The sequence below is a fragment of the Natator depressus genome, chromosome 20 (assembly GCF_965152275.1).
Source record: "Natator depressus isolate rNatDep1 chromosome 20, rNatDep2.hap1, whole genome shotgun sequence".
In the NCBI taxonomy this organism is placed as follows: domain Eukaryota; kingdom Metazoa; phylum Chordata; order Testudines; family Cheloniidae; genus Natator; species Natator depressus.
Window position 1 is genome coordinate 22,266,171 of NC_134253.1, and position 23,764 is coordinate 22,289,934.

Sequence of the window (23,764 nt, forward strand, 5' to 3'; positions counted from 1 at the left end):
TTAACCCTTCATCTCCTGGACAAATCACATGTGCTATGTCAATCCTGTTGTTTCTCTTGAGGGCTATTTTCAGGGGCACCTGCCTGGCTTTGCACTGCCAGCCAGTTCCATTAAACCTGGACTGCAAGTCGACAAGGGATTCTGCTTCACTCCCTGACCTAGTATGTTGTACCGTGTAGCTGTTAAACAGCCCCTGCACCCCAGCCCAGAGGCAGCTGCATCTCTGCACTGAGCAAAGGAGCCCTGTAAAAACAGCCCTTGCACCCCACCCCAGAGGCAGCTGCTTCTCAGCTCTGGGTGAGGGAGCCCCACACCCCAGCCCAGAGCTGGTTGCATCTGAGCTCCAGGTGAGGGATTCCTGAATAAACAGCCCCTGCATCCACCCCAGAGACAGCTGCATCTCAGCACCGGGTGGGCGATCCCTGTGTTTATAGGATTTAATGTACTTTGTGATTCTTTCTGACCACCCCGCTTCTGGCAGTGACTTGCACAGGCTGCAGGTCAGCAAGTTCACCACCCAGCCCCCAGCACATCTGTCCCCAGAACGCCCCCCACCCCCAGCCTCCCACCGCTGCCCCAGCCAGCAGCCGCAGCTTGGCTCCCAATGCTGAGCGGTGTCAGAGCTCCCTGGTTCGCCCTGGCTCTGGCGCAGGAGGTGGAGGGTGCAGGGCGAGCAGGTGGTAGCTAGGTACGAGAGCTGGGATATCCTGTACTGACCAGGTAGGGGAAAGCAGCAGGATGTGGCTTCTCGGGTCTGTGCGCTGCCTCGGGGAGCGCATAAGAACTGCCAGTTCAGCAAACAGTCACTGGAGCCCCGCAGCTCAGTGTCGGGCTCGGGGCCCCAGATCCCCCCCACACTGGAGCCAAATTCAGGTCTCTGCCCCCCAAGCTGAATTCAGGACTCTGGCCCCAGATCCCTCCTTCCCTCCCCCCCGAGCTGAATTCAGGACTCTGGCCCCAGATCCCTCCTTCCCTCCCCCCGAGCTGAATTCAGGACTCTGGCCCCAGATCACACCAACACACACCACCAGAGCTGAATTTAGGCCTCCAGGCTCCAGATCCCCCCCGAGCTGAATTCAGGGGGCCCCAGATCCCTCCCTCCCTCCCCCCACAGCTAAATTCAGGCTCCGGGCCCCAGATCCCTCCCTCCCTCCCCCCCGCACTGAATTCAGGCTCCGGGCCCCAGATCCCTCCCTCCCTTCCCCCCCCAGAGCTGACTTTAGGGTTCTGGGTCCAAGCCACCATGCGCCCAGGTCCTGCCACACAGGTCGCTCCCGGCACCACGGGCTGCCTGCCCCCTGCTGCTCCAGTCTTTGCCACTGCCAAGCAGGTGAAGCAGAGCAGGGAGGTGTGAAGGTCTCCCCGGCGGCTGGGGGTGCAGGAGAGTCCTGCAGCGAGGCGGGGGGTGGGGGAGGGTGTACGTGGGCAGCGAGCGAGCAGGGCTCTCCACATCTGAACCACTTGGGCCACAGTTCCCCCTCGGTGTGACCACACCAGATGTCCATGCGCACGGCAGCAGTACCGGGAGGAAAGAGACAAGAGCAGCAGGGCCTCCGGGCTTCTGTGCAGCAGGGGAACCAGCTGGCACCTGGCACCAGCCTCCCGGGCAATCTGCCCGAGGAAGCCAGCAAAGCCCAGGTCAGAGCCTGGATGGGAGACCTCGGCGTACAGCAGGGATCAGGGTAGGGGTCTCCAGGGAGCTCGCTCCCCTCACAGTCAGTGCTGGCCCAATGCCCCAGTGCAGCGCTAGGGGTGTGGGTGACTCCATAGAGGGCACTGGGCTTGGCACTGCGCTGTGGGATTCGCCATCTCCCCAGGGAACTGCCGTCTTCTTGTTCTAGTGCTATGAGACAGAGGCAACAGAAGGTCCTGATCCCCCTTCTCTAGACCAGTCAGGAGTTCATAGACTTTTATCATGCCCCCTCTTATCCGTCTCCTTTCTAAGGTAAACTGGTATAAAGAGCTGCGGTGCCCCCACTCCGGAAACAGCAGCTTCTCTGTGCCAGGCAAGGGCCCCCTGCATAAACAGCTGCTACGCCCCACCCCAGAGGTAGCTGCACCTCAGCACCGGTTGATGCAATGCCAGGGCGACTTATAAACTATCCCAGTGGTCCCCAAACTTTTTACCTTGTCGCCCCCCTTATCCTTGTCCACCCCCGCCGAGCCAGGAGTGGGGCCGCAGCTCCAGGAGGGGAGACACAGAGAGAGGTAAGGGGGCCAAGGCTGGGGCCACAGCTGGGGCAGGGGCGGGAGCGGATCCCGGGCAGATCCCCGGGCGCAGGGCCAGCAGCCAGGATCTCGGGCGTGGGGCTGGCAGCCGATCCCTGGGCGCGGGAACAGGAGCGGATCCCGGGTGCGGGGCCTGGAGCAGATCCCCAGGCATGGGGCCAGCAGCCGGTCCTGGGCACAGAGCTGAGAGCAGAGTTCCAGGCACGCACACACACTTGCGGTGGGACAGGGGGAGTTCACACCCTGTAACTGCCCCCACACACGCCTGGGGGGGCAGGGGGAGTTCACACCCTGTAACTGCCCCCACACACGCCTGGGGGGGCAGGGGGAGTTCACACCCTGTAACTGCCCCCATGCCTGGGGGGGCAGGGGGAGTTCACACCCTGTAACTGCCCCCACACACGCCTGGGGGGGCAGGGGGAGTTCACACCCTGTAACTGCCCCCACACACGCCTGGGGGGGCAGGGGGAGTTCACACCCTGTAACTGCCCCCACACACGCCTGGGGGGGCAGGGGGAGTTCACACCCTGTAACTGCCCCCATGCCTGGGGGGGCAGGGGGAGTTCACACCCTGTAACTGCCCCCACACACGCCTGGGGGGGGCAGGGGGAGTTCATACCCTGCAACTGGCCCTACACACACTTGAGGGGGGACAGGGGGAGTTCAGAATAACAAAAGACAACCCCCCTGACCACAAGCTCATCTTTTTTTTTACTAAAATCTCCTAATCTGGGGGGTTCATCTCGATCTCCTGGCGCTGTTAATGATCAGCTCCCACCGAGAGCAGAGAGAGCCTGACCCACCCGGCCTCTAGGGGGAGCTGTTCGCTCAGTGACATTTAATATCTGATTATTACGAAGCCCTGGTGATTATTTCCCATTCACCCTGCTCTTGCAGGCCCCGCGGAGGCCCCGACATGAGGTTCAGGCTGACGGCCTCACGCTCTCTCTCACTTGCTCCCTCTGTCTCGTTCTCGCGCTCCGGGTGCAACTTCCTCAGCCGGTGCCGGCCTTATAAACGCTGCTATTTCCAGCCTGCCCCGCTCGTGCCCCGCCTCCCCGCACTGCGGCCCTCATTGGCACAGTGAGAAAGAGGAACTGGCCCCGGCCACTGTGGTGTACGTGGGTCTGAGGGAACAGGTTGTACTTCTAGGTTAAGTGCAACTGTATAAACACACGAGGCCACAAATGCAATTGTGCAACTGCAACCGTGCAAGCGCGCTGGAGCCACAGCTGTGCAAACACAATCAGCTGCACGTGCAGCCGGGCAGCTGTCAAGGTCTCGTGCAGCCACCACGTAACTACAGCCTTGCAGGCACAGTCGGCTGCAAGGGCGGCTCGAACCAGGGCAGTCCGCCGCACCGCAGCTCCCACTGGGTAATGCCGGCCGTGCACGCACACAGCGCAGCGAGCACAGCGGTGCAGCTGCACAAACGCTACACGACAGGTGCAACAGGGCCCCCACGACTGTACGCTGCACGGGCCGCGGTACCGTGGTGCCGCGAAACCGGCGGAACTGTGCACCTGCGACTGTGCAGAGCGACGCCGGAAGTACAATTGCACAACGGTGCAAGCGCATCGTACGAGGGGTGCGACCAGGCCCAGCACCTTTAGGCTGGAAGTGCAATGGTGCAAGAAGCTGGCAAGCTCACCAGTACACCCACAGCCATGCAAGCGCACCACAATGAAAGTGCGACGGTGCAGACACACGATGCTACCAGTGCAGCCCCACGAGGCTCCACGGGCACCGTGCAACTCTAGATGTGCAAGCCCAATACACACCACGACGGCGTAAGCCCACTGCTCTGCAGTAGCCTTGCTCGGGTCCAGTCCCTGTGCCCTGGCCGTGACCCTCTCGGCGGAGCTACTAACAACAAGCAGGCTGGGGCCTGAGTTTGTCCCAGTGCATTCTGGGAAACTCTGGGCTGGGATTGGGAATTACTTGCTAGCTCAGGTCCAGTCCCCCTGCTCCAATGCAGATTTAAGTATTTCGACAAAGCGGAGCGGCTTCAGGAGGAGAGGGTAAGAACACCCCAGCTCTGCATATCCCATAAGGTGCGTGTTTGGGATCCCTGTGTTGCATCCGGCAGAGCGGAGATTAGAACCTGGGCCTCCCACAGCCTGGAAGAGGCTCTGCCACTGGGATAAGCAGGGCACCCCCCATGATCCTTTGTGCAGGACTCAGTTTGGGCTGGAAACTGACTGGGAGGCAGATGGCAAATGAGCAGAGCCCAGTGGTTCTTATTTTGGAAGATCGCCTGGTTTGCAAGCTGCGCTGGTGATTCTCTGAGGGTCTGAGGCGTGACGACCACATGCAGCACCGAGGAGACACAAACCTCCACCTTCCTTTCATCTACAGCCCATGGGCGGCTGCAGTCCCCAGCGATGCTCTGGAACGACTCCCTACGAAGCCAGTCAGGACTCTGGGGGAGCCTCCTCTCTCTGAGCAGACTGTCTCCAGGGCACGAAGCTCACACAGCTTCGACCTTCCTGAGTCTGACCTCGGAGCATTCAGCATCCTCTGCCCCTCCGTGCGCTTCCCACAGCGAGTCCACTCAGGCGGGGCTCCTGGGGAAGCCAGAGGGTCCTGCCCCCCAGCTCCGCAGTCAGACGTGACTCTCAGCCAGCCAGTAAAACAGAGGTTTATTAAGACGACAGGAACATGGTCTAAAACAGAGCTTGTAGGTGCAGAGAACAGGACCCCTCAGTCAGGTCTGTCTTGGGGGGCAGGGAGCCCAGAGGCCCATCTGGGCCTCCCTCTGTTTCCCCAGCCAACTCCAAACTGAAACTCTCCAGCCCCTCCTCTGGCCTTTGTCTCTTTCCTGGGCCAGGTGGCCACCTGATCTCTTTGTTCTCCAACACCTTCAGTGGGCACCTTTGCAGAGGAGGGGCCCAGGCCATCAGTTGCCAGGAGACAGGGTGTCGGCCATTCTCTGTGCAGACAGCATCACACTGGCCCTCTAGGGCTCTGCAACAATCACACACCCTTATCCCACCACCTAGATACTTAAGAAATGCCTAGGGGAAACTGAGGCATCCACACAGTATTCAGAGAAAACATTAAGAACATGCCCACTTCGTCACAGGGTTTGTACCACAGTTCGTATGCTTGTAAAGCCAGATGGGACAAGTGTGACCATCCCATCTGACCGCCTGCATAACACAGGCCCTAGGACTTCCCCTGCTTAATTCCTGTGGGAACTGGAGCAGATCTGCTAGAAAAACATCCAGCCTTGATTTAAAAATAGCCAGCGATGGAGAATCCACCATGGCCCTTGGTAAATTGTTCCAATGCTTTGTTCCCCACACTGTTAAAAATCTGTGTCTTATTTCCAGTCTGAATGTGTCTAGTTTCAACTTCCAGCTTTGCTCGATTGACGAGCACATGATCAATATTTTGTTCCCCATGACGGTACTTATAGACTGTGATCAAGTTGTGCCTTAACCTTCTCTTTGTGGGGCTCTGGGTTCTTTGCCCAGCTCTGGGAAAGGAGCGGGGTCTAGTGGTTAGAGCAGGAGGGCTCTGGGAATCAGGACACCTGGGTTCCATTCCCAGTGATGGGAGGGCAGCGGGGTCTAGTGGTTAGAGCAGGAGGGCGCTGGGAATCAGGACTCCTGGGTTCCATTCCCAGCTCTGGGAGGGGAGTGGGGTCTAGTGGTTAAGGCATGAGGGGGCTGTGAGGCAGAACTACTAGACCCCACTCCTGTCCTAGAGCTGGTCCATGGCTGGCGTTTCTACATGTACAGTATTCAAGATAAATAATCCATGCAGTTACCTGGATCTGAAATGGCCCTATTTGAGTATGTCAGGGATGCACTCTGGTCCCCTGTATGTTGAAACCGTCACAGCTGCCTTTAGTGATAAGGACTCAAAAAACAGAGAAATCATAAATAAACCCTTCCCCATGTAGTGCAGATCTTCCCCCGGATAAAGCAAATATTAAATATACGGCACTGGCTATTTTTGGCCTCTCGGCCTGGGCTGTCCCGTGCTGTGTTGGTTGTTCAAACACGATGGAAGTGCGGGGTGGGGGCTAGGCGACCAGTTTATTTAAGAAAACAAACTCTTCCTTTCCAGCCGCACAAAGGAGCAGACAGGGCTGGAGCCATCCCTGCATCTCGCTGGGGAATAAGGGGACAGGACAATGAGCGGATCAAAGGGATGATTTGGAGTGGGGTCTAGAGGTTAGAGCAGAGGGGCTAGGAGTCAGGACTCCTGGGTTCGATTATGACCCCATTCTCCTTCCAGAGCTGGAAATAGAACCCAGGAGTCCTGACCCCCAGCACACCATCCCACCACCCTTCTAACCCAGCAGACCCCCGATGTCATTTGCACCAGTAACGTAGAAGATCCTGGACAAAATTTGACCCAGTCCGGGCGTGTAAGTAGATCCAATTTGTGGCTCTGATTTCCTAAGACTGGATCCCCCCACCCCGTTTGTGGGATGCCCGGTTTCCCCCGCCCCCCAGCTCCGGGGCAGGAGCTGCCCATGCGGCACAGACACGGGCGGAGCACGGGTGCCAGAGGAAGGAGCCGGCCCACGCTCCAGCACAATAGGCCGTCGCCCAGAGCCAGCGCCAGGGCGTCCGAGTCCCTGCACTGCGGCCGGCCCAGGGCAACCACTTCCCCCAGAACAACAGCAGGAGCCCGCGAGCGAGGAGGGGCCCCGGTTTGTCGGCACTTTCACTTCTCCTGCTCCTGAGCTTTCCTGCCCATTGTTCAGCTTGGGAGTCGTTGCAGACGCTTCCTTACGGCACTGCAGCTGATATCCCACGAGAGCCGGGGCACATGTGCAGCTGCATCCCCAGCCTGGCGCCAGGGGGCGCTGTGCTGCTGGGGGTGCTGCCCCCAATGCCCTGGTCGTGCCCCGTCCCCCTACACGCCCCAGCCTGGCTCCAGGGGGCGCTGTGCTGCTGGGGGTCTTGCCCCCAATGCCCTGTGTGTGCCCCGTCCCCCTACACGCCCCAGCCTGGCTCCAGGGGGCGCTGTGCTGCTGGGGGTCCTGCCCCCAATGCCCTGCGTGTGCCCCGTCCCCCTACACGCCCCAGCCTGGCGCCAGGGGGCGCTGTGCTGCTGGAGGTCCTGCCCCCAATGCCCTGCGTGTGCCCCATCCCCCTACACGCCCCAGCCTGGCTCCAGTGGGCGCTGTGCTGCTGGGGGTCCTGCCCCCAATGCCCTGCGTGTGCCCCGTCCCCCTACACGCCCCAGCCTGGCGCCAGGGGGCGCTGTGCTGCTGGGGGTCCTGCCCCCAATGCCCTGGTCGTGCCCCGTCCCCCTACACACCCCAGCCTGGCGCCAGGGGGCGCTGTGCTGCTGGGGGTGCTGACCCCACTGCCCTGATCACATCCCCTCTCCTCTGTAGTCACTGGGGGCCCATCTCAGGATCGGGCCCAGGGGCCGAGCTGCAGCATTTGGAGCTCGTCTCTCGTTACTTGGCCTCTCTCGCTCCAGCGAAGCATGAACCCCTGGGGCCGGGGCTGGTTTGTGGTTTGATTGCCTGGTTCCGGAGCAGCAGGGTCAGCCGCCAATTCCCACCCCCACCCCCCGGAATCCAGGCCAGCCATGGAAACTGATCCCCTTGGCATGAAACTGTCCATGGAAAAACCCCGGGGCCAACTGGGGCAGGAGAGGGTTTGAGGAACCACAGAATGACAATCGCAATCAGGAAACCTGCCCCCGGCTGGACACGGGGACCAGGGCTCCCAGCCTCTAACCTCACCCCGGGGAGAGCCCTGCTGCTGGGGCATGACCCCCAATACCATGGGGAGAGGGTTGTGGGGGCACAGGAGATGGGGTGTATTTGAGCTGTTGGTGGGGGGGGTCAGAGTACACTTGTGGGGGTACAAGGGGTTGGGGGGTGTATTGATGGGGGGCCCAAAGGGGGGTTGGGTTGTGCCAGAGCTGCCCAGCACTACAGAGTATTTGAGGGCGGGGGACTGTGACCTGCAGCCCCCCGCTATTCCAGCCCTGTCCCCACACTTTGCTGATGCCCCTCAGTCCTGACTCACAGGCCCCTGTCATCCCAGCCCGGAGCCCCACAGCTGGACGTTCTCCCCACCCCCATCCCCGGAGCTGATCTCACCCACCAGTTCCTGTTTCTGCTGGGGCAATGTTTCCATGAGGTCTCTGGTGCCTGCCCAAGGGGTGGCCAGGATATCCCCGCAGTGACACAATCACCAGGGCTCCAGCCACGGGGCCTCAGCAGCCTGACCTGAACTGCCCCCCACATGCCAAAGGGTATGACCCTGCCAAGCAGGAGGCAGCCTGTGGGGTGAGAGCAGGCTGGGGGTCAGGACTCCTGAGTTCTAGTCTCACCTTGAGGAGGGAAGTGGGCTCTAGTGGTTAGAGCAGGGGGGTGTTGGCATCAGGACTCGTGGGTTCTATTCCCTTCTTTACCATCTCTCTCTCCTCATGAAGAGCATCACACTGGATGGCCGCATTGCCCCGTATCAATATCACAGCCCTTTCCGAACCCTGTGAAGCTCTTGTCTTTCCCCACTGTCCTGTGGCAGGGAGTCCCCCAGGTTAACAACACAAGGCTGAAGGGATTTACAGGTAACGGTGGGGATGAGTGCAGGTCATGAGCTCCCAGCCAAGCACAGATCTGCCCCAGGGCCTTTCTGCACTGGGGGGGCTGTTCCCGGGACTTGGATGGGCTTCGGATCTGGCCCCAGCTGGGCTGGAATGTTGGCAGCTCTTCAGCTGTTGCGCCCCAAGGGGAAAAGCAGCCCCCGGCTGCCCCGACCCTGCTAATCTGGACTCCGCACCATGCTGGGGCTGCGTTCCAGGAGGCACGAGGGGTGACAACAGCGGTGTATGGGGGGGCAGCACAGACAGGGGCAGTGGTGGCATGGGGTGGAGATAAGCTTGGGGCTGGGGGCCGGGCTGGTATGGGCCCTGCTGAGTGTCACGGAGTCCCCGGGTGCTGCTCTGGAACTGCTCCCTATGAAGCCGGTCAGGACTCTGGGGAAGTCTCCTTTCTGGGAGCAGCCTGTCTGCAGGACACACAGCTCACACAGCTTCCACCTTCCTGGGTCTGACCTCGGAGCATTCAGCATCCTCTGCCCCTCCGTGCGCTTCCCACAGCGAGTCCGCCCAGGTGGGGTCCTGGGGAAGCCAGAGGGTCCTGCCCCCCAACTCCGCAGTCAGACGTGACTCTCAGCCAGCCAGTAAAACAGAGGTTTATTAGATGCCAGGAACATGGTCTAAACAGAGCTTGTAGGTGCAGAGAACCGGACCCCTCAGCTGCGTCCATTTTGGGGGGCAGTGAGCCAGACAACCACGTCTGCACTTCACTCCATGTCCCCAGCCAGCCCCAAACTGACTAACTCTCTCCAGCCCCCCCTCCCACCGCCTTCTGGGCTTTGTCCCTTTCCCGGGCCAGGAGGTCACCTAATCTTTTTGTCTTCAACCCTTTAGCTCTCACCTTGCAGGCCGGAAGGGCCCAGGCCACCAGTTGCCAGGAAACAGGGTGTCGGCCATTCTCTGTGTCCACACCCCTGCACACACCTGCTCTCTAGGGCTCTGCAACGATCATACACCCTTATCCCACCACCTAGGTACTTAAGAACTGCATAGGGGAAACTGAGGCACCCCCACACTATTCAGAGGAAACATAAGAACAGTCCCGCTTCGTCACACTAGGTCATTCTTGGGGCCATCTCAGGGGGATGTGTCTGGGGTAGGGGTGTCTCTGGTCGAAAGAAGGGTCCCCTGGGCCTGGGGAGTTTAGAGCAGTGTCTGTGGTGTGTCAGATTGGATCAGAGCCCAGCTCATTGGTCTGCAACACAGATATCCCCATATACACCGGACCCCTTCCTCCCAGCCAGCCTCCCTCAATGTCCTACACACCCCTCCATCCACTCACCCACCCCACCCTGCCTTCCCCACCTCCCTCCAGCCACACCCCCTTCACCCTCCGTCAATCTATCCAGTCCCAACCCCACGCACACCCATCCAGCCTCTGCCGCCATCCCGTCTTCAGGCGTTCCCCAGGCACCTCTCCCTCTGGTCTCCCCCATTGCTAACCCCAGGAAGGGGGGGCTCCTCTGCCCCCCAGTCTGCACCTCGGGCAGACACCCGCTGTAGCAGCCCCCGGGGCACCCCGATTGGCCTATGTGGCTGCCTGGTCGGGGGCAGCTGTGTAAAGGGGAACCGAATCCATGCCCCGCCCCCTCGAGCCCCCCTGGGATGGGGGCTCAGCCCAGACCGGGGTCTGTCATTTAGTGGGAGCCCCTGGTTAAAATATTGCCCGCACCTGCCTGTCAGCTGGCCCCCTTTTCCGACACCCCCCCCCCGCCTCCCCACACACAGCCCTCCCCCGATCCCGCTCTCCTCCCACCCAGGCTCCCCCCCACCCCGCCGGATCGACAAACCCCAGCAGAGAATAACTCCCCCCCGCCCCAGCCTTCCTGGGCGGGGCCCCCCTCCCCCATATAGCGGGCCCTGCGCTTGGGGGCGCTGCCCTCTGGCTGCAGCTCGGTGCGCGCCGCTCGCTGGACTCCCTCGCCCCACAGCATGGCCCCGGCTCGCCGCCTGCTGACCCTCGGTGAGCCCCCGATCCCGGCCCCGGCTCCACCAGGTGCTCGGGCCGGTCTGCTGCTTCCCGGGCGCGTTTCTGAGCTCCCCGGGTGTAAATCCCCAGGGAGTGACTCCGGTGTCGCTCCGCCGTGGCTGCCAGCGGGCTGCGGCCCCCGGTAGAGCTGGGATCTCCGCGGGCTGGGCTCCGAGTCCAGGGGCCAGAGCAGAGCTGGTGCCCGTGGGGGATGGGCCCGATTCTGACGCCACTTACTGTGGTGTAAATCCACGGGGGCGGATCCCCAGTTGGTGTATTTTGCTGCGTGGTCTCCCGGGGAGTGACGCTAATTTACAGCCGCTGCCTTCACAGTGTTGTGAGTGTGAGCGAGTGAGGGCAGGATCTGGCCCAGCCAGTGCCGGCTGGGGCTGATTCTCCCCTCCCCCTGCTGGAAAGCTGGAGCAGCTGGGCCCGATTCTGCTCCCACAAGTTTTCCCCTTGTGTGACGCCAGTGGAGTGACTCCTGGATCCCGTGCTGGTGTAAATGGGAGCAGGAGACTTGTCTCTGGCGGGAGGCGGGGCAGGGATCTGCTGGGCTGCCCAGGGCAGTAGAGGATTGTGCTGTATGTCCGGCTGGGCTGGGCTCGTCTCTGACACCCTAGGGAGCAGCGTGCTACTGGGGGGCGGTGTCACAGGCTCTCCCATTCTGGCTTGTGTTCCAGAGAGAGATGATCCTTCTTTGACAGAGAGGTCAGCTGGTTTATCCAGGCTCCTGGCAAGATGGTGCTGGGAAGTGAACCCAGGAGTCCTGGCTTCTAACCGCCCTGCTCTAACCCACCAGCCCCACTCCCCTCTCACTGCTGGGAATAGAACCCAGGTGTCCTGACAACCAGCGCCCCCCCCCCCAGCTCTAACTACTAGACCCTGTTCCCTCAGGCTACAGAAGCAGGGTTTGTAAACTGATTTCTGGGATGTGTCAGCTGGCTTTACACCAGGAGTGGAGAGGCACAGGGACCAGGTTTGAAAGCCCTTTGAGGACCCCTTTCGGGTCCCTTTTGGGGTGATCAGGCTTTGCACTTCCCCCAGGGCTGGAATCGTTGGGTATGAGGTATCAGAGCGGGGGTAGGGTGCTGGTGTTGTCTGGGGGCTGCCCCTCCGAACCCTTGGACGAGTCCCGAGTAGTTGATGACCCTGCAGAAGGCTGGATGCAGTTGCCTGCATGTGTCCTGGCTCTGCCCCTCTCTGAGCCTGATCCTGCCCCCACTGGAGACAAAGCCTGTAGTGTCAGCGTATCCCAGGTGAAGGTGCCCCAGATGCCTCCCCCCCTTCCCAGCTCTTCTGGTTACGGGTCGTCCTGGGTCCAGTCAGCTCCCTCTCCAAGCTTCATCCAGACTTGATCTGATCGTTGGGGGCAGGGGAAGTTCCAGGGTCACCTTCCCCACCCCGCACTGGCCACTGATGCATCCGCAGTCGCATCCCCTTTGGGCTGCGGGTGGTGCTGGAGCGTGGGATCCACCTCGGAGCTGGGAGCTGCAGCATCAGGAGCTGGGTGCCTGGTGTCCCGGGGTTCAGAGGAGGCTGGATGGGGAGGGGGTGGGTTGGAATACGGGTCAGGGTCCTTTGCTTTGGGGTCTTTGAAGTCTTCAGCTTCCATATGAGGAGAGATTAATAAGACTGGGACTTTTCAGTTTGGAAAAGAGATGGCTAAGGGAAGATATGATTGAGGTCTATAAAATCATGACTGGTGTAGAGAAAGTAGATAAGGCAGTGTTGTTTACTGCTTCTCATGACTCAAGAACCAGGGGTCACCCAATGAAATTAATAGGCAGCAGGTTGAAAACAAACAAAAGGAAGTATTTCTTCACACAACACACAGTTAACCTGTGGAACTCCATGCCAGAGGATGTTGTGAAGGCCAAGACCATAACAGGGTTAAAAAAAGAACTAGATAAATTCATGGAGGACAGGTCCAGCAATGGCTATTAGCCAGGATGGGCAGGGATGGTGTCCCTCATGGTTGTTTGCCAGAAACTGGTAATGAGTGACAGGGGATGGAGCACGTGATGATGCCCTGTTCTGTTCATTCCCTCTGGGGCACCTGGCACTGGCCACTGTCGGCAGACAGGACACTGGGCTAGATGGTCCTTTGCTCTGACCCAGTTGGGCCGCTCTTATGCCTTTCACTTATCGGAGCATTTGCCTGGCTTTAGACGCCGTCAGGGCAAAAAGCAAGCCTAGGATTCCTGGCTTCTATCCCCGCAGTGGGAGGGGAGCGGGGTCTAATGGCTAGAGCAGGGGATGCTGGGGGCCCGGATTCCTGGGTTCTATCCCCGCAGCTTTGGGGAGGGGTGTTGGTCAAGAGTTCTTGTCTAAGTGGCTGGCCGTACAAAGGGCGAGATCCTGTTGGGTGTTCAGTGCCCGCCCTCCGTGCATCCTATGTCCTGGGGAGGGGGGAGTGCCCCGCCTGTGACGAGAGCAGAGAAGCATCATTTTCAGAAATATTTCTCTCCATGTTGTGCCAAGTGATTAATAAAATGAAGCATTCCTTGCCCTACTTGGCCCTGCCAGTCCAGCTGCCCTCTGGGGAAGGAGGAAGGGAGAGGAAGACATCAGTGCTGCCCTGGCTCTGTGCCCACCCACCTTTCCAGAGCTTTGGGGGGATCCGGTTTTCAATCCAGATTTAGGCTCCTGAAACGAGAAGCCTGACTTACAAAGGGGCTGTGATCTGTAGGCAGGCAGCGCCGTCTAGTCGAAAGAGTGTCGGCGTGGGAGTCAGAACACCTGGGTTCTTTCCACTGATTTGGCAAGTCGCTTCCCTGCTCTGTCAGTTTCCCCACTTGCCTTTTGTCAGTTGAGACTGGGAGCCCTTTGGGGCAGGGGCTGTCTCTCGCTGTGGGTCTGTGCAGCCCTTGGCACAATAGGGCCTCCGTTTTTTTCAGGGCTGGTAGTCGCTGCCGTAATTCACTTAATAACGAGCATTCCCAGATCCTGCAGAATCTGGGCATAACCAGCCAGCTAGGCCAGCTATTTTAGGAGCCTTGATGTGGATTTAGGTGCCAGATTTTAGGTGCCCAGGTTTGGCACGTGGGTCCCCAGCTGGGGGCTGGATCCTGTGCTGCATGTTCCAACTAAGCTCCCGTTGGTGGCAGGCACTGTCCTGCTGGTGTGATGGGCTCAGGGTTGGATCCAGGAGTAGTTTGAGCTCCTGTATCCACAGTTATCTTTGATGCCTCCTTAGATCTGTGTGGCACAGCCTTGCTAGCAGCTGCTGTGTGGCACAGGTGCCTGAGTGGTTCAGGGGCTGCGCTGGCACGGGGAAAATCCAGGTTCAATTCTCAGCTCTGGCACTGAATCGCTCTATGACTCAGTTTCCACAGCAGTAAAATGGGGTGAATGGTTCTTCAGTTGCCTTGTCTGTTTGAGTCATATTGGCTCTCGAATCGATGCTGAGGGGCAACAATGGGGCCTTGGTGCCACCGCAGTATGGCTAATAAATACAAGCTGTGGCTTGTGTCTGCGATGGTAGGATTGGTGCCAGCCATTTGTTTGATCAGTGACTTTGTTTTTGCATTTGATTTCCTGGTTTCATAAAGTGTGTGGGGAAATAATGTGGAGCAAAGAGCCAGTGGGGCTGTGAGCCAGGACTCCTGGGTTCTCTTCCTGGTTCTGGAAAGGGAGTGGGGTCTAGTGGTTAGAGAAGGGAGCTGGGAGCCAGGACTCCTGGGTTCTATTCTGTGATGCAGCAGGGAGGGGGGAGTGTTGACCTGGGAATGTGGCAGGGGAGTTTCACTGGGGATGGGAGACCTGAGAGCCTGTAACCTGAGCCAGGTCGGGGAGGGGTAGGTAATACCTCTGCCCGGGAAACTGGACAAAGGTTGCAGGAGAAAGCCAGCTGCGGGCGGGTTTGGTTTCAGTTTGGTGCTGGGTGGTGGAACGCAGAGAACCCCAGGGCTGGGGTCTAAGCTCCCTGCCCCCCAGAAGGACTTGACTGAGGGGTCCTGGTTGTACCCACAAGTTCTGTTTTGGACTGTGTTCCTATTGTCCAATAAACCTTCTGTTTTACTGGCTGGCTGAGAGTCCCAGTGAATCCCAGGAAGAGGGGTGCAGGCCCCGGACTTCCCCACACTCCGTGACATATTCCCAGCTGCCATTTGCTCTGAGACAGTGGGTGAGTTGTCGTTCAGTGCCTCAGTTTCCCCACCTGTAAAATGGGGCTGGTGGCAGCACCTGTCTCAGCAGGTGGAGTCATGCGGGCTGTGAATGCCCATGTAGTGCTTTAGGGCTGGCCTGTCTCCTCTTTGGTAGGGGCCATCTTTCTGGTACAATGGGGACCCAGTCCCAGGCTAAGCGCTACCATAATACACTTACTACTAAGCTCCAGCCTTGCTGGCACGTGGGTGCCCTTGAAAATTGAGACAAGCCCTCAAAAATCATGAGTGACTTGAAAAAGATAGTGAGATTGCAACTTTGGGTTCCTTGCGGTCTTGTAGCCCTCTGGGGGGTGTCCCATTTCTGAGCTCCACTCTGTCATCAGAAGGGTTAGAAACTTGCTTTTAAAGAGAGCCCAGATCCTCACAATCCCAGGAGTCCAGGAGTTGGGGCTTTCAGGAAAGCAACAACTGTCACAAGGCCGGTGGTAAAATTGCAAGTGTCGGCAGCGCCGTGATGCCCTTTCTCTCCTGTATCAGGACTCGGAGCTTTGGGAGAAGTGGCTGGCTGGGGGTCAGGGTGGGGATTGGTTGCATCTCCAGGGATTGGGGGGAGCCTGTGGGTTGGGGGAGGGGTGCCTCATATCTTGGGGGTGGGGGAGTTGGCGGATGAGTTAACCTGGCCGGGGGGGAGGCGGGCACTGTTTTGCTGGGTGAGGTGTTGCACGGCTGATTTCGAAATCAAGAGCATAACGGAAAGGCGGGTGATGAGTTGTGGGGAAATGGTGACAGGTCTGGGAAAATGACGGGTCTTGTAACCGCTCCTCCTCCCCCCAAAAACCCCCTCGTCTTGTGCCAGGGCTTACACCTGGGCGGAGTGAGCGTGAGCCAGCGTGGGCAGGGGCAGGGGGGTGTTTTAAATTCTCCCAGGTCAGCTTGGCAGCAGGGCAGGCACCTCCCTGGCTTGGGGCTGGTGGAACTGATGACACAAGGGGCAGATCAGTGATGGATCGGGCCCAGCTGGGGGAACCAGGCCCCGGGTGTGAGATGCAGGGGCTGGACAGAAATGCAGATACAGTATCAGGGGCACTTCTCCGGATCTCCGCACGGTTACTCAGTAGCAGCGAGATGCTGAGGTGATAGCGATTCCTGGAAACTACCCAGGGCAGAGGAAAGTACAGGGGGGCCAGAAGCCTGGCTGGTGTGAACCGGCCTCCTTCCACTGAGCTCAATAGGGTTAGGCCGGTTTACAGCAGCTAGGGACTCCTGGGTTCTATCCCCAGCTCTGGGAGGGCAATGTGGTGTAGTGGTTACAGCAGGGGGGCTGGGAGCCAGGACTCCTGGGTTCTAGCCCCAGCTCTGGGAGGGCAGTGTGGTGTAGTGGTTAGCGCGGGACTCCCAGGGCCGGGCCGGGGTTTGAAGCAGCAGCTGTTCTGGGCTCCTGAGGGGTGCAGAGACGGGGGGGAAAGAGCAGCGCGTTTCCTGCCTCTTTAGAGGAGCGGGGACTTTCCAGGGGAAGCCGTGGGGGCGGGGAGGGAGGGGGCGCTGCATCAGCTGCTTCCGCCCCCACCTAGGCCGGGTGCATGGAGGGGGCACTCAGCAGCTGCTCGGCTGGGAACGCCGGGCCGGGGGAGACACTGCTTGGTGTCTGGTTGGGAATGTGGGACCCGTGGGGAAGCTGTTGCCTCCCAGGGGCCAGCAATCCCAGGAGGGAGGGGCAGGGGATTGCCTGCGGGGACGGGGTGTTCCCTGGGTAGGATGACATGAGGCTTTCACTCTGCGTCACCCGCCCAGCTCAGGGGTTCCCACCCTGACCCTCCGGAGAGTGGTGGGGCTGCTCCAGAGCTCCCGCGTCCCGGGCAAACAGCACCTCGCTGCACAGGTGGGCAGGTGGTTGGAGGAGTGGGGGCTGGGAGCTGACGCCTGGGTTCTATCCCCAGCTTGGGGAGGGGGCTGGGGGTGAAAGTGCTACCCAATCAGTCTGGGGTAAATGGCTGCTCTGTGGGAGGAGGTTACACCAGGGTCAGGATCTGGCTGAGTGAGTAGATGAAAGCCGTTTCTCCCTTACACAGATGTTACTCCAGTGAGGCCAGATCCCAACTGGTGTAAACTGGCCGTCGCTCCTTGGGAGGCAACAGGGCCGGATCCCGTAGCTCCCATCGACTTCAATGCACTTACCCCGATTCCAGCAGCTGAGGATCTACCCCAGAGCCCGATCTGTCCCGTGTGCTCTAACCCTGCTCTCAGAGGCTGGGGCTCTGCCCTCCTGGCCGTCCCAGGGCTGAGGTCACTGGGGCACAAGGCTCCAGTCTCAATAACCGCTGGGCACAAGGCACTGACCCTGCTGTGAACGTTTCTCCTGGTGACTCACGGGGCCCGGTCAGGAAGCAAATCGCGCAGGCCAGCACTCCCAGAATGCTGCCGTTCTGACTCCAATCTGCCCCCAGTGTCTCCGCTTGGCCCCATTCCACAATGGAGCCCTCGCTCCCTGCCCTTGTCTCCTCTGCCTCCAGCCGGGGCTATTTTCTGCCTCCAGCTGCCTTCTTTATTTCAGGGGCCTGAGTATTAATAGGAGACAGGGGTGGATTTGGTAAGCCGGCATCTAGCTCTGCCCACGTGTCCAGCGCCTGGCATTCTGCTCGGTGGGAAGGAAAGCGTGGGAGGGGGAAGGTCTCCATTGTTATCGGTGGGAGCCCAGCTCTCTCAAAAATCCGGCCCGATCCTCTTCTTATTGCCCCCCTACATAAATCCAGAGTCACTCCAGTTATGCCAGTGGTTTCACACTGTTCTACTAACCAGTGTCTGGTTTGGATATCACACTCTTATTACTTAGATTACAGAAACTCAGAGACCTCACCCAAGATTGGAGGCCCCTGTTGTCATCAGTGCTGCACAGACCCTGCCCAAGATATAGGGGTCCCTATTGTGGTGGGCGCTGCACAGACACCTAAGAGAGAGAGCCCCTGACTTGAAGAGCTCGCAATCTACACTGATAACGTGTTGGAGGAGAAACTGAGGCACAGAGGGGGAAAGTGACTTGCCCAAGGTCACCCAACAAGCCAGTGGCAGAGGTGGGACTAGACCCTAGGTGTCCTGACTCCTAGTTTTGTGGCCGAGCTGCAAGGCCGTGCTGCCTCCAGCCATTATGCCCTGATGTTACTAGTTACTCTAGATTCCCTCTGGTGTAGCCGAGATCAGAGTCTGGCCCCCTAAATTGGAATGGCTCCTCCCTATGTTCCCAGGGTTAAAAATGAGACAATGGGGTCAGGCCCCCAGCAGATGTAAAGTGACCCCACCGCTCTAATGGAGCGATGCTGATTGATGCCAGCTGGGAGCCTGGCCTACTGACCCCAGCTGCGCTACGGCTGACGGACCCCGGGTGGGCTCTGGACTGGTGCTGCACGCATGCAGATCTTAACCTTTCCAGGGGACACCTGCAGTCTAGTTGAATTCAAAGGCTGCCTTTCAGCTCCCCCCCCCCGCCCTCCCCCAGCCAAATGCAGTGGTTTTACAACCGCAATGTGTCACCCCGTTAGTGTGTTTTTTCCTCTCCGCTGTTGCTGAGTGACAGATCCACACAAACACCGAGGAGACTGACAGGGTTTTTGACAAGACCTCAGAATAAGGAACAGGCTGGGGCCGGAGGGCGGGGAGAGGGCCGTGGAAGGGACAGGATGCAAAGTTCTGGCAAAGGTACCAAGAGGCAGATTTGTAAAAGGTTTCGGGGCCAAATTCCCCAGCAGCCCAGACACCTCCTCCCCACCATCTTTGGATCTCATTGGACAATCCAGCTCTAAGGGCTTGTCTTCCCTAGTGAGTTAAGAGGAGACTGTCACGGAGTGTGGGGGAGTCCAGGCCCTGCACCCCTCTTCCTGGGATTCACTGAGACTCTCAGCCAGCCAGTAAAACCGAAGGTTTATTGGACAACAGGAACACAGTCCAAAACAGAGCTTGTGGGTACACCCAGGACCCCTCAGTGAAGTCCTTCTGGGGGAGCAGGGAGCTTAGACCCCAGCCCTGGGGTTCCCTGTGTTCCTCCACCCAGCCCCAAACTGAAACTAAACCCACCGAGCAGGTTCCCTGCTGCAGCCTCCCTCCACATTCCTGGGCAGAGGTGTTACCTCCCCCTCCCCCTCCTGGCTCAGGTGACAGGCTCTCAGGTCTCCCGTCCCCAGGGCACATTCCCAGGTCAACACTCCCCCCTCCCTGCTGCGTCACATCGTCACATCTCTCCCCCCTTCGAGACTGAACTGAGCGGGGTCACTGTGACCAGTGACCTGGGGAAGTTCGGGGCCCCCTCTCCGGGACAGCGCATCCGCTATCAGGTTGGCACTTCCCTTCACGTGGACCACGTCCATGTCGTAATCCTGCAGGAGCAGGCTCCACCTCAGGAGCTTGGCGTTGGCTCCTTTCATCTGGTGCAGCCAGGTCAGGGGAGAGTGGTCGGTGTAGACGGTGAAGTGTCGCCCGAAGAGATAGGGCTCTAGTTTCTTGAGGGCCCACACCATGGCCAGGCACTCCTTCTCGATGGCCGCGTAGTGTTGCTCCCGGGGTAGCAACTTCTTGCTCAGGTACACGATGGGGTGTCTCTCCCCCTTTTCATCCTCCTGCATTAGCACCGCCCCCAGTCCCGTGTCGGAGGCGTCGGTGAACACCACAAAGGGCTTGTCAAAGTCTGGGTTTGCTAGAACTGGGCCACTGACCAGAGCCTCCTTCAGCGCCCGGAAAGCCTCCTGGCACTGCTCGGTCCAGACCACCTTGTCTGGCTTCCCCTTCTTGCATAGCTCAGTGATGGGGGTGGCTATGGCGCTAAAGTGGGGCACAAATCTTCGGTAGTATCCTGCCATCCCAATAAAGGCTTGGACCTGCTTTTTGGTGTGGGGAGCGGGCCAGTCTCTGATCACCTCCACCTTGGCCGGTTCCGGCTTTAGGCGGCCGCTCCCCACCCGATGGCCCAGGTAAGATACTTCAGCCATCCCCACCTTGCACTTCTCCGCTTTGACAGTCAGCCCAGCCCCCTGGAGTCGGTCCAGCACTTGTCTAACCTGGGACACGTGGTCCTCCCAGGTCTGGCTAAAGACACAGATGTCGTCAATATACGCCACGGCAAAACTCTCCATCCCCCTCAGGAGCTGGTCCACCAGGCGCTGGAAGGTGGCCGGCGCTCCCTTGAGGCCGAAAGGCAGGGTCAGAAACTCATAGAGCCCCAGAGGGGTGATAAAGGCCGATTTCAGCCGGGCATCTGCATCCAGCGGCACTTGCCAGTAGCCCTTTGTAAGGTCCATGGTGGTAAGGTACCGAGCTCCTCCCAGCTTGTCTAGGAGCTCGTCCGGCCTGGGCATGGGGTAGGCATCCGATACAGTGATGGCATTGAGCTTCCGATAGTCCACACAGAACCGGACTGACCCATCCTTTTTGGGGACCAGCACCACCGGCGAGGCCCAAGGGCTGGCCGATGGCTGGATCACCCCCAAAGCCAGCATGTCCCGGACCTCTCTTTCCAGGTCCTGAGCAGTTTTCCCTGTGACTCGGAAGGGGGAGCATCTTATCGGCGGGTGCGACCCTGTCTGCACCCGGTGGACAGTCAGATTAGTGCGTCCAGGCTGGTTGGAAAACAGCTGTCGGTACGGATGCAGCACCCCCCTGACCTCAGCTTGCTGGGCAGGGGTGAGCTGATCCGAGAGGGGGATTGTTTCCAGGGGGGAACCAGCTCTGGTCCCAGGGAATAGATCTACTAAAGGGTCATCTCCCTGCTCCTCCCACTGACCACACACAGCTAACACCACATTCCCCCTGGCATAATATGGCTTCATCATATTCACATGGTACACCCGGCGGTGGTGGGCCCGGTTCGACAGCTCCACCACATAGTTTACCTCATTGAGCTGCTTGACGACCTTGAACGGGCCCTCCCAGGCGGCCTGTAGTTTGTTCTTTCTCACAGGGATGAGAACCATCACCTGATCCCCGGTGGCGTAGGCACGGGCCCGCGCCGTGCGGTCATACCAGACCTTCTGCTTCCTCTGGGCTCTGGCCAGATTCTCCCTGGCCAGGCCCATGAGTTCAGCCAGTCTCTCTCGGAAGGTCAGGACATACTCCACCACTGACTCTCCATCGGGAGTGGCCTTCCCCTCCCACTCGTCTCTCATCAGGTCCAGGGGGCCCCTCACCCTCCTTCCATATAACAGTTCGAAAGGCGAAAATCCGGTAGACTCCTGGGGCACCTCCCTGTACGCGAACAGCAGGTGAGGTAAGTACTTGTCCCAATCCTGCGGGTGCTGGTTCATAAAGGTTTTCAGCATCATCTTTAGCGTCCCGTTAAACCTCTCCACCAGCCCATTGGACTGGGGGTGATACGCTGAGGCCCAGTCATGCCGGACCCCACATTTCTCCCACAAGCACCGGAGCAGGGCCGACATGAAGTTGGAGCCTTGGTCTGTCAAGACTTCCCTGGGGAACCCCACTCGGCTGAAAATGGTCAGGAGCGCATCTGCCACGGTGTCTGCTTCAATGGAAGCTAAGGGCACTGCCTCGGGGTAGCGGGTGGCGAAATCTACCACCACCAGAATGTATTTCTTCCCCGACCGGGTCGTCTTGCTGAGAGGCCCCACGATGTCCATGGCCACCTTCTGGAAAGGCTCCTCTATGATGGGCAAAGGTCTCAACGCCACTTTCCCCTTGTCCCGGGCCTTCCCCACCCTCTGACAGGGGTCACAGGATCGGCAATACTGCCGGACGGTGGTAAAGACCCCGGGCCAGTAAAAGTTCTGTAGCAACCTCTGCCGGGTGCGCCGGATTCCCTGGTGCCCTGCGAGGGGGATGTCATGGGCCAGGGACAGGAGCTTGCGGCGGTACTTCTGGGGGACCACCAGCTGCCTCCTGATCCCACAGGACTCCCCTTCCCCTGGGGGAGCCCATTCTCGGTACAGGAACCCCTTCTCCCACAGGAACCTCTCCTGGCAGCCTCTCCTCATGGTCCGTCCCTCACTGAGGTCGGCCAGGTCCCTGAGCTTCTGCAAGGAGGGATCTTTCCTCAACTCGGCCTGGAACTCAGCGGCTGGGGAAGGGATGGGGCCCGGTTCCCCCTCCGTGGCCAGGTCTGAGGCCGCAGCCTCTCTGAGCCGTGCCCCTCGGCGCTCCCTCCCCACCCGAGTAGGGTCTCGCGCCTCCAGTGTGGTACCCTCCCCAGGGTCAGGTCGCAGTGCCCCTCGCCGGCTCTGGCTACGGGTCACAACCAGGGCGGTCTGGGGGTCGCTTGGCCAGTCCTCTAGGTCTCCCCCCATCAAAACTTCAGTGGGCAAATGGTGGTGTACCCCCACATCCTTGGGGCCCTCCTTGGTCCCCCATTTCAGGTGTACCCTTGCCACGGGCACCTTAAATGGGGTCCCGCCCACCCCCGTCAGGGTCAGGTAGGTGTTGGGCACCACCCGATCTGGGGCCACCACCTCGGGCCGGGCCAGCGTCACCTCCGCGCCCGTATCCCAGTATCCATTGACCTTCCTCCCATCCACCTCCAGGGGAACAAGGCACTCTCTCCGGAGGGACAGCCCCGCACCCACCCTGTAAACCGAGCACCCTGAGTCCAGAGCCTCCAGCCCTCTGGCGGGGCTGGCTGGGGGTACTCTTCCCTCCTGAGCAGGTGGCAAACTGGTAGCCCCCCTTTCCTGGGTCGCCTGCCCCTCGTCCAGCTGAGTCCCTACCCAGTTAACCCTGGGTAGGTTGGGTCTGCTCAGTTTGTCCCTGAGCCCGGGGCACTGGGCCCGTACGTGGCCTCTCTGGCCACAGTGATAGCAGCTCAGGTCACGTTGGTCCCCTCGAACGGGTCGGAGGGGCCCGACACCAGGCGTTCCCCTTTGGAGGGGGTTCTCCCTATTTCCCCGCTGGGAGGCCCCATGGTGACTCTCTCTCTGCATCGGGGGGGGCCTGTTCTTTTGGGACTCCTCCCGGCTACCCCCTGACCGACTGTTCACAAACTCGTCGGCCAGCTGCCCTGCATGCTGGGGGTTCGCGAGCTTTTTGTCCACCAGCCACAGCCTCAGGTCGGAAGGGCACTGTTCATACAGGTGCTCCAGTACAAACAGGTCAAGCAGGTCCTCTTTAGTTTGGGCCCCCACTGTCCACTTGCGGGCATATCCCTGCATCCTGTTGACCAGTTGTAGGTAGGTGACCTCAGGCGTTTTACGCTGACTCCGGAACCTTCTCCGGTACATCTCGGGGGTCAGCCCAAACTCACGGAGCAGAGCCTGTTTGAACAGTTCATAGTCCCCTGCCTCTGCCCCTGTCATCCGGCTGTAGACCTCCACGGCTTTGGGGTCCAGTAAGGGGGTGAGGAACTGGAGCCTGTCTGCAGGGTCAACCCTGTGCAGCTCGCAGGCATTCTCAAAGGCCGTCAGGAAGCTATCTATGTCCTCCCCCTCCTTCCGCTGGGCCAGGAAGCACTTATCAAAGCTCCTTGCAGTCTTGGGTCCCCCCTCACTCACCGCAGCCGGGGCCCCACTGCTCCTCAGCCTGGCCAGCTCCAGTTCATGCTGTCTTTGTTTCTCCTTCTCCTGCTGCTCATGTTGACGTTCCCTCTCCTTCTCCTGACGTTCCCTCTCCTTCTCCTGACGTTCCCTCTCCTTCTCCTGACGCTCCCTCTCCTTCTCCTGACGCTCCCTCTCCTTCTCCTCCTGCTCATGTTGACGTTGTTTCTCCTTCTCCTCCTGCTCATGTTGACGTTGTTTCTCCTCATGTTGACGTTGTTTTTCATGATCCTCCAGCTCCCTCATTTTCCTCTCCCTCTCCCATTCCAGCCGCATCCGCTCCAGGGATGGGGAGCTCCGCTGGGAGGATCCCCTGCTGGCTGCTGGGGTCAGGGGGCCCTCGGTATTCG

At 59.7% G+C, this 23,764-nt stretch overlaps 1 protein-coding gene across 1 annotated transcript in view; it reads left to right on the plus strand.

The window, feature by feature from the left end:
• The first annotated feature begins 3,416 nt into the window (after positions 1 to 3,416).
• Positions 3,417 to 23,764, plus strand: part of LOC141975333 (adhesion G protein-coupled receptor L1-like) — a 29,886-nt gene continuing 9,538 nt past the window's right edge. The window contains exon 1 of the mRNA XM_074935620.1: positions 3,417 to 3,716. Coding sequence (XP_074791721.1) covers positions 3,417 to 3,716 — 300 coding nt within the window. The remainder of the gene's footprint in view (positions 3,717 to 23,764) is intronic.